General features: G+C 34.6%; 2 protein-coding genes across 4 annotated transcripts in view; one reads left to right on the plus strand and one right to left on the minus strand.

Moving 5' to 3' along the window:
- LOC112692183 (scavenger receptor class B member 1) overlaps positions 1-4,303 on the plus strand; it is a 30,854-nt gene extending 26,551 nt beyond the window's left edge. For 2 of the 3 annotated variants that reach the window (XM_025566755.1, XM_025566756.1), the window contains exons 6-10: positions 2,390-2,619; positions 2,738-2,985; positions 3,102-3,223; positions 3,312-3,437; positions 3,511-3,822. In XM_025566755.1, the coding sequence (XP_025422540.1) occupies positions 2,390-2,619; positions 2,738-2,985; positions 3,102-3,223; positions 3,312-3,437; positions 3,511-3,822 (1,038 nt within the window). Of the gene's footprint in view, positions 1-2,389; positions 2,620-2,737; positions 2,986-3,101; positions 3,224-3,311; positions 3,438-3,510 lie in introns of all 3 variants that reach the window. The other variant, XM_025566754.1, reaches the window with a different exon arrangement.
- Positions 4,304-6,047: 1,744 nt separating this feature from the next.
- Positions 6,048-11,059, minus strand: part of LOC112692174 — a 29,557-nt gene continuing 24,545 nt past the window's right edge. Inside the window, exon 6 of the mRNA XM_025566745.1 lies at positions 6,048-6,182. Within this exon, the coding sequence (XP_025422530.1) occupies positions 6,048-6,182 (135 nt within the window). The remainder of the gene's footprint in view (positions 6,183-11,059) is intronic.

Genomic DNA, 11,059 nt, shown 5'->3' on the forward strand with positions numbered 1-11,059 from the left:
AAACGGTCAATTGATAAGTGTTCTAATTGAAACTACTCATTTATCCGACAACGTATATTATTTACTTAAGATTGATTTACGCTTTGAGATTCGTTTATAAGTAATGTATGTTGATAACATTGTGATAGACTCAAATCAATTATTAGTGAAAATAATTATCGGGGTTTATACATAAAATATGTATTATTGAATTTAAACACTAATATTTTTGGTTTGATCAAGAACATTATTGTTTTGTTTTCGCTTGTAAAATGGTTGTTGAAAAATAATTGTTTTTAATATAAAACAATTTTATCTGTTTTCACTGAAATTTTAATTCTTGTTTGTTATATTTTTATGAATCATTCATGTTCAAACAACAAAACTGATTACATTTTTAAATTCACAATAACTTTATGAGTAAGCAAGATAAAAATACTGGACGACGAAATATAGATAAAAATATTCACATCTTTTTAAGAAATCATATTACTATTCTACGACCATTATGTTCCTACGTAAGTCACAAACCGATGAAATATGAATACATTTTATAACATAATGCAGCTCGATTCAATTATCTACCTATCATTGTTTTGATTTTTAACGCTTAAACATTACCGTGAATTGCGTTTGTAAGAATACGAAACAGATTTCCGTGTTTTTCCTTAAACACGATACTGTAAAACGAGAAAAACTGGTGGCCTGTAGTGCTGTACATACGCAATGTACGCGTACAATAATATCATAAATCTAAAGAAATAATTCTATGCGTAAATCGTATGTTGTGCGTATGATAAGTAAAGGAGGTATAACAATCGTAATTTATAATCACATGGCATATAGCAAGTACATTAAATTTTTAGTGCACATAAAATGTAAGTATCATAAATAATCAAGAAGTCACAAGGTGGTCTTGAATTACGTAAAATGGTATTTATTATTATAATGTGGCAATGCAAACCGAGGAAACATATTTGATTTTAAACTATTCTCGAAACGGTTTTATTATGCCGGAAAAAAGTCCATGAGTACTTAAAAGCAATTATAATGTTTACGTACGGATGTCTGTCCAAATAAGGATAAAGATAATATCAATGTGAAAAAGTTTGAGTCTCGGTTAATAGTTATAGAAACGAGGCACGTTTCCATTGAATGTGTTTATTATATTTTTGCTTCATTACCCATTTTCAAAAAATCAGTTTTACTATAAACACTTGTTAAACGTATTTTACACCATAGTATGGTGATATACGTTGTATATAATAACTATTTTACTATTTTTTATTAGGTTACAATATTTATTAATAAGTAATAGTTATAATTTCGATTATAGGTCTACAGTTCGTTGTACAGTTGTTCATATTCCGTTGTTTTCGAGAAAATATTTTTAAACCTTATATCGGTGTATATTATAAAAAACCCATCAGCTGAAAATCCAAAATTAAAATCATTATTTTTGTACAATATAATACATTTACTAGCGTGATGGAAATGTATTCGGTCAAAATGGACGTTGGTGGTAAAGAGGGAGGTCGCATTTCGGTGCAAACGTTTCGCGCCCATTTACGGTGATCGTCAATCGAAAATATTTCATTTTGAACGCACTACTCCTTTCGGCCGTTACGTATTGGTATCGTGCAAATACGTATTGTAACAAAACACATTGTTTTTATACCGTTTGCGCTCAGGCCTTTTTCGATCCACATTTTTCACCCCTATTCGGCGATATTACCGTGAAATAATGTACCTCGTCGTCGTGTAATACCACAGCTCCAGTACATCGTCGATCGGTACGGCGTTAAAACTCTGCCCGAGTTGCTGGGCTACCTGCAACTGGACCGATTGTTGTCCGCGGACGGTCCGCTCATCGACGGCATCCTGTCGGCCGGCACAAAGATCCTGTTGGGCGCGATCGTTGGGCCCACTTCGGTTCAGAAGATACCGTGGTCCAAAGATTTTGACCAGCCGCACCGGTCGCAGGTGGTGAAACATCAAGCCAAGACCACTCGGATGTCAATGATGGGACGGCCGGTCAGAATCGCATTTGCTGCATTTCGTCCATTTACGTACACAAATCTCACGTATTTTCCTTACTTCCTTTTCGCATACTACTACTACACCATTCGCGTGTGTAGTGGACTACACTATTTGCAATTTTTGATCGTTTTACGTCCAGCACCGTCACTTATGATGACCACGCGTATCTCGTATACCTCGCGTCCACGGGCACACCGCCCACGATCACGATATTTGTTTGTTTTCGTCGCAAACGCCGCACATTTTTTCGTCACGTGTTTTTGTTTTTGTTTTTACACTATATTCACTGTACTGACATGACCATCTCGTCGTCAACGCTAATTGAAATGTGTTTTATTTTACCGGATTCCATTTCACCGATCGGAAACAGAAAAATGGCACTTCCCGAGACAACATGACCGTTTTCACCGGAGCTACAGACATCCGGATGTTTGCAGCCTTGGACAAAGTCAACGGACGTACTCACCTCCCGTACTGGACCTCTGAGACGTGTAACCGCGTGTCCGGCGGCAGCGACGGTTCACTGTTCCCTCCCAGGATTCAACCCGACACGATCTTGCACGTTTTCGATAAGGACATGTGTCGGAAGCTGCCCTTAGTGTGAGTAAACCGACTTTTATCATTTGTTTCTAGACGCCGTGTACAATTACTGTCTCACCACCAACATTATGATACCATCAACACTTATGTTATAATATATGTTTTACGTGTTACGCAGATTTAAAAAGGAAGTCGAGAGGAAGGGAGTGAAAGCTTATCGATTCGGGCCTGACCACAGGGCGTTCGCCGATCCGGAACACGAGCCGGAAAACCGGTGTTATTGTCCTTCGAGTAGTAATTCTACTAGCAATAGCTCGTCCAGTTCAAGCAGCGCTTCCACTCCAATGCCAACTGTATCCAAGCAATCGTCGACATCGGGCCAATGCGCGCCTCATGGAACGTTCAACGTGAGCTTATGTCAGTATGGTGAGTGATCCCGGTTGTTTTCCATCATCACGATCAAATCGGTGACAGATTGGTTTACATTTTTGTTTTTTTCGTAAAAATTAATACCGTTGCTTATGTATCTGACCTGTACACAGACTCGCCGGTGTTGCTGTCTTTCCCACATTTTTATATGGGCGACCCACGACTACGCGCCGCTGTTGAAGGAATGGACGAACCCGATCCGGAGCTACACGAATTCTATCTTGACGTACAACCGGTGAGTACACTAACTCGTATTATTACCTTTCCCGCCCGGGAAGTGCACACAACAATTACGTCATAATAACCATGTACCGTTTTCGCAGGACATGGGAGTAGCCATGCGTGCCAGGGCTCGAGTACAAATCAACCTGGCAGTAAGTCAAGTGGTAGACATCAAGCAAGTGGCCACGTTCCCAGATATCGTGTTCCCGATCATGTGGTTCGAGGAGGTACGTGTCGAACGCAACGTATTTTTAAAACCGTAACACTAATAAATTCTCTATACTGCAATCGTAATTTTAGGGAATTGACGAGTTACCGGACAGTGTCATTCAACTGCTGAAACTTGCCACGCAGACGCCACCCGTGGCCAAGGCCGCATTGCAGTACGCTCTGTTTTGTTCGGGGGTCATATTATTGTTATTGGCCTTGGGGTGCCTCGTACGTAACTCGCACCGTCAAGAGACCATGTCGTTGGAAGGAACGGCACATTACAGCCAGGACGAGAAGAAGAAACCCAAAAAGACTATTCCGACAGCGCCCACGAACGTAATATCGAACGGTAACGGAAGCTCTGCAAAGGCTAACGCCGGCTACGTAGCCGACGACGAATAGCGTTCGAAAAAAAGCGATTGGACTGCCATGGACGAGAAGAGACGACAGCAAATGGAGGATTAAGCACGGAATGAGCAACAGAGGCGAACAAAAATCAAAAGAAAATTATATGTCGACCTGTTGCATGGGTACCACCTATGTGACCGCCGCCACCACCGCATATATTAGTAGTTGTGACATAATAACTACCAATAATAATGGTGACTCCATATTATATTATAAATATCATAAAATTCTCTCTCTATCTATTTATACTACTGTATATACAACGTTTAATCATTAGGTATGCAGTATATCCAATAAAATATATTGTTACGTATTCACTCGCATTTGATCCGCTGTCGAACAGCAAAATAATCAAATTTATTACGGTACCTACGATTGCAATATTATACGGTAGAACTATTTTGAATTCAAACCAATTCTTGCGGCCATCATTAATTTCCCCGTGTACAAAAACAATCACTATGCGAGTGTGTACTTACAATTTATATTTTGTACATAAAACAACATTTTACTATCGACGTTTCTATGATTATAATATTTTATTTTGTGGAAAAATGCTCATATTATTATTATTATTATTATTATTATTATTATCATTGGTTATTCTTATTTTATGTGTTTTTATTCATTTGTTGACTTGTCCATGTATATAATTAAATTAATATTACTGTCGATCAGAGAAATTATTATTATTATTATTATTATTTTTAGATTTCCAAAATCTTATATAATTTATTGTTGTTACTACATTTCGTATAGTCTAATAACTTTAATAAAGACTCAGAATGAACTACCTTGATGTAAAAACATACACCATTTTAAATTATACTGTCGCGTACAAATAATAATAACTTATGAACCAAAATAACACTGAACGCAAATCAATTATATTTCTATTATTATTGAAATATACAAATATTATTATATGTTTAAATAATTTTATTGATTATCCGAGTATGTATGCGGTTAAGGTTTTCGGGTTTTGTTTCTCATTGTTCTGCGTTTATTATATTTCACGTTGTAAACCTATTTTGTAAAAGGCTCATTTTTCCCAGCGAGTCATATATGATTTATCGCTCAATTATGTAAGATCAATCTTGTATTTTTATTATTATTATTATTATTCGTACTTTATAATATTACGTACAAAATAAGTATTTGTTTTATTTTTTTATGTGTGTATATTTTCTTTGGGGATGACATCAAATTATGGTAAATTAAAAAAAAAAATAAATTTTGAAAACCTGGAAAATATGCTTGTTTAAGTTTTTTTACTAAATAATAAGTAAAATCTCACAAAAAACTTGATATTAATGTAATTTAAAATTACGAGAATATTGGTGAGCTTGATTGTGATCAAAATGTGAACAGTACTAAGCACACTCATCATCACGAATTTATTTAAAATTCAAAAGTACTGTTGTGCATTTTCTATAGATATTATTTTGAAACGTTCACGTCAATCCAATAATATTACATCTTGGTTTTGAGTATTATTCTGTTATTAAAATAATTACCAATGTGGAAAAACTCTTACTCATAAATTTTTGATCAGAATTTATTGGGAATCCTGCTGCTTTATTGAAAATACTGCTGCTAAACTTAAAACTCGAAATAATATTATTTATAAACTAGCGGGTTCATCCTGGGGGACAGCAATGCCCACCCTACGATCGTCTACCTTGGCGTTAGTCTACTCTGCCGCTGAATATGCCTCCCCTGTATGGTTAAACAGTTCACATTGTAGCAAGATTGACGTTTAACTTAATCATTCTATGCGTATCATCTCTGGTACTATCAAATCGATGCCAACAGATTGGCTCCCAGTCCTCTGCAATATCCTACCGCCACACATCCGGCGTAAAATGGCTGCATGCAGAGAATGGTTAAAATATTCTTTAAACAGGTCCCTTCCATTACATCAATACACGTCAAACCAGAATCCTAGGCTAAAATCTAGAAAACCTGCTTATCTAACTATAACCAGACTCATAGATAACCAGTATAACGGTATGGATGAATGGAAACTATAATGTCAGAATCCTGCCATAGACAATTATAGCATAATTAAAAACCTGGATACTCTAGTTCCTAGACAACAATTACCCCGTCATCAGTGGGTAACACTTAATCGCTTACGTACAGGACATGGTCGCTCAGGAGAGATGCTACATAAATGGAAAATGAGATATAGTCCAGGCTGTGACTGTGGCCACTCTTTACAGTCCATCTCCCATGTTATAAGTAATTGCCCTCTCCGCGCATTTAACGGGACAGTGGAAGAACTCCACAATGCAACCAGCAACGCGGTCAAATGGATCAAGATACTTGACATCCAACTTTAGACTACTTAACTAAATGACCACATGGAAAAGTTACTCATAGCATTAATTTTTAATTTAATGTTTAATATTGTTTGTGAATTATTTATATTTATATATATATCTGTATCTAGTTTGTACTGCTTGCATATTATACCAAACGATAGTAATAATAATTGGGAATCCAATAATTTATAATGCTTTTCGAGTATGTAGGTATTCAATTTATTTTACGTCAACAAAATTTTCAGGTAGGTATCTTACCAGCATTTTATTCAATACAGAAGATAATATTCATAGTGCTTTGCCGTGTTTTAGTAGCTGCCTGCTTTTCCTTATTCAGAGCTAGTGATTTCTGTTTTAAAACATTAAAAAAAAATGTATTTTATTTGTTCCGGAATGATGTTAATCGTAACGTTACTAGCAAAAATGTAATGAAAGGTAAACAAATGCATAGTGTTAAGTAAGGTTTAATCCAATAGCGATTAATTTTATGATTTTTAGCAACAACTTTATAAGCGTGTTTAACTAATTACAGTCATGAAGACATCGGTTTACACGATATAATAATATAGATATTCGACTAAATTATTTTTTCAAGTATTTCAATGTATCTAATTGCAAAATTATTGCAAATAAAAAATACCGTGTACATTATTAAATGACACGTTCTGTCGGTCCTTTCAATGAAATGCTTAACGATTGTATTAATACTGAATTGTAGTCATAAAGTCTACAGATAAAGTTTTCGAGAGGGTGACAAATGTTCATGTTGCCCAATCCTCAAGAAATATACCACTGTAGATACACAGTTTGTTTAATTGATCATTCGACGTGTTAGAATGTGTCAGAATTCATTATCTGAATTATGCATTTACTACGATGGTCGTGCAAAAAATGTGATGAAAATTTGTTCTTGTATTGCATGTTGTTTTTAACTTCCCACTGTATGACTATCGTCAATAAAGAATATGTTATGACAGTGCTGTTGTGGGAGACTTGAACGGTTGCATAAAAAAAATAAATAAATAAATAAATAAAATAAAATAAAAACCGCGGATTGTTTGTCTCGGTACATTACTTTTCAACAACTTTCACTGATGCTCGTTCACATAATCAGACTTAGTCATGCAATTAATTAGACAATCAAATAAATTATACATAAACATAATATATTCAACATAACGGTTTTGTGTATTTAATTTTTACATGTCTCCTGAAAATGGATATCCTGGGACACGTTATGTATTTATGTATTCAAACACTATATACTTACATCGTATTATTTAAAAATACGTATTTTAAATAATCCAACATGCCTAACTCACCGACACAATAATAATTATTCATTATAGTTTACTTCATCTTTCATATTTCATCACGTAACAAGTCGAATAATAAACGAAAAATGGAATTTGAAAGAAAAAATGTTTTTTCCCACTTATGTTGATAAAAAATAGTTAAGATTTATAAGTTGAACATAATTATTCATATATGATTTAAATTTCTCAACAATTGAGAAAATTATTTACAAATAATACTTTTTTAAATGTTCACAATATAGCCGAGTTGATGTTTTCAGTTTTAAACACATAATATAATTTTCAGTGATTGAATTTATGTTTCTCGTGGCAATGTCAGTTGTCGTGTCACAATACGTTTTTAAGATTATGGTTCGTCAGTACGTCATTCTATGTAATTTATTGTGTACGTTATCATGGATATTTTGCGGTCTTACCTTTTCTTCGCAGTTCTTCGTTAATTTTTCATTATTAAAATACATGTTTGTACAATTTATTTGACGAGTAACATTATAATTTTATATTTTTGAATAAATATTTATAAGATAATTAGACGGAATGTTATTTTTAGATTTACTGAAAACTAAATAACATCAAAATATATGCTGAAGAATCATAACTTTATTCACAACGAAATATAACGTATTTTATGTTTGCATGGCATAAAATATGTCTGTCGTATAGCAAAAAGAATATGCAGACGCATATAAATCCTAGTTCTTACTTTTTTGTCTTATTTTTTTCTTTTTATATTCGTACTATTTTCACAGAATAGTGATTGCTTTCTTTTAATTCAGTTATAGCAATACAGACATTTTTTTTTATTCTAACTATGTATAAATATTTTTATATCAAAAAATAGTTGAAAATAGCTAATATCGGAAAACAAATGTAATTTTTGAGAATTTTCAAAAGTGTGTACAATTATTGTTGATAAATTATTCTTTTGAATAATTTATTTTAACACAATAATTATCGTATTAGTCAGAAAGGCTAAAATATTAAAAATACTTAACTGATCAAAATATTGCCTGGTATACATACAAAACATAATTTTATTCCTCTATCAGTTAACATTAAAAAAAAAAAAAAAATTACAAGTAAATTTAATAATTATAGTTTGCAGTTTGCTATAAAATTCTATTTTTTAAGTATAGCTGTGAAAATTTAAAGTTAGGTTAGATAGTTTAGTTAACATTATTTTAAAGTAAAACAATAAATGCTAAAGTAACTGACGGATAAAGTGCAGCAGATAAAGGATTCAATAAACCATACTTAATTGCATCACTGGAACTAGACTAATAATCTTAATTAGAAATAGTTTTGGTCTTGATATAAAAAAAAAAAAAAGTAGTCGTACCAGAACAAGGCAACAACAGGCGTGTATGTTTAAATAATTCTGAGCAACATCCAAGTTAAATAATTATATTTCATACAGATTCGTAAAAATTGATAATACCATAATAATTTAATATTTTATTAAATTTCTACCTTTTTTCATATTCTAAATTGTATATGTTAATATTACATACACAACAATACAATTTTTTTCGGTTTGAAAAAAAAAGACGTTTATAAATAAAACATGATCAACTAATAAACGTTTATTTACACAAACATATATCTATATAAAAATATAGGTATCAGGTTAAACACAGTCGATGTAAAAAATTACAAAAAATATTTTTATAATTAAATCGAATAATACAATAATTTCTATGACAATTATACATCTAATAATAATTAAATATTACGAACGGCCCACGTTATAATACCACAAAAAAGATTTAATTATACTATATATTTTGAAATTCATCAGCCGTACGTTGTCTTACGCTTATACGTGTAATAATAATTATAATAAATACAACGATAATATTGCGTAGAACTATGTTTACTAAATTTTATTTGTGTACCGTGAATACGTTTTTGTTACTACTGAATATTTCGTATTATAAAAAATGATTAGTGTACGAATACGATCGCGTACGGTCGTAGTAGTGTAGCGGTAGTAGTCGTAATACATAGATACGTGTTTGCGTTTAGTTTTGATTATCATTTATAACATAATATCTAAATATTTTAATTATTTACAAAAAATCCCCCCAAATACACGTAATATTTTTACAACGCGTACGATATCACGTCAAACAAAGTGATATGGTTGAACTATTAACTCGAGTCTACTCCGCCGCCGGTACAAGTTATAATACACGTTGCACGAGGATATTCTAAAAATATGCATACACATACACACACACACATATATTCAAGGTTTATATTTTAACGCAAATTTCGTCATTTTCTGTAAACATTTTTTAACGATTGAAAACTCTAAAAGTTCTAAACGCGTTGAGCGTATAAAAATAATTGTGAACGTGAGATGCGCGAAAATTATCTGCAGCGCCGTAACAAATGAGAATTCCGAAACGAAAGTCCCGAGCTGATTTTATTCGAAAATGAAAAATTGCAAACCGTCAAGAGGGAAGAGCGCGCGGACGAACGAAAACGGTCGACAGAAAACGGCAGTCGGTGATCAGTGAAAGTTGATCTTTAAACTTTATCGGTTACGATCGGACGGAAACTTTTAGTGATTTATTCTTATATAACCGAGTTCGCGTATAGGCACAAGGTTAAGGGTCGCATAACAACTGCACCGTTTCGAGTTATATGCATGGGCGGATATTGGGAGGGACTTGGGAGAGCTTAACCCCCCCCCCTAAATGTAATCGAAGCACTCCAGAGGTCGAAATAAATTGCGTATTTCAATATTTATAATTTTTATTTTATTTTGTTGGCACGCGAGAAAGGTGTGGAATATTTACGGACTATCGTTATCGGGGATACCCATATTTTGAAGGCAATAAAGGAAATAAAGAAATAGATTTATACAATTAAAACAAATTAAAAACGAATAGCCATTCAATATTTTATATTTTTATGTTCCTATTATCTGTACACATTTGGTGTCCCGACCAGAACGAAACAGGAGTAACCACTAGTTAGGGTAGGTCGAAGCGTCTAAAAATGTCTGTTTACGCTAACGGATAGGTCAAACAACTTAAGCCCTGCGACGGACGAGACCGAATATCCGTCCATTACGGTTACGTGTTTCCTGGTGCGTGTTCGCTGCAGGACCGCGTTCCGAGACGACGGCGGAGAACGGTATAATGAATTTCGGGATTTCGTTTGAACGTCGACGGATTCGCGCGAAAAAGAAAGAGAGAGAAAAAAAAACAGAAAGACGTAATGGTAAAAAAAAAAAAAAATCGAACGAAACGTTCGCAATAGACGTGTGTCGTCCCCGGGGGCGGTCGAGTGATGATCGTTGTGATCGCGCGTCCGGAGGGGAAGTGAAATGCGACGGGCATCGTCGCGGACGGTCGTGTGTTCGCGGGGGCACTACGCGGTGCTGTTGTCCGCGCCGCGTTTCTTCGGCGGCGCGACCGAAACCGAAGCCGCGGCCGCATCGTCCAACGGGTCCGCGTCCAGCTCGTCGCCGCCCGGGTTGGCCGCCGCGTCACGTGATCCCCGGGCGCCCGCCGCGCCGCCGTTGCCCGTGAAACCGCCGCTTGAGTTGCTGATGGACGACAGCCCGGCCGCTTTGCG

This window comes from Sipha flava, unplaced genomic scaffold (genome assembly GCF_003268045.1).
Source record: "Sipha flava isolate LNK unplaced genomic scaffold, YSA_version1 71_pilon_pilon, whole genome shotgun sequence".
NCBI lineage: Eukaryota > Metazoa > Arthropoda > Insecta > Hemiptera > Aphididae > Sipha > Sipha flava.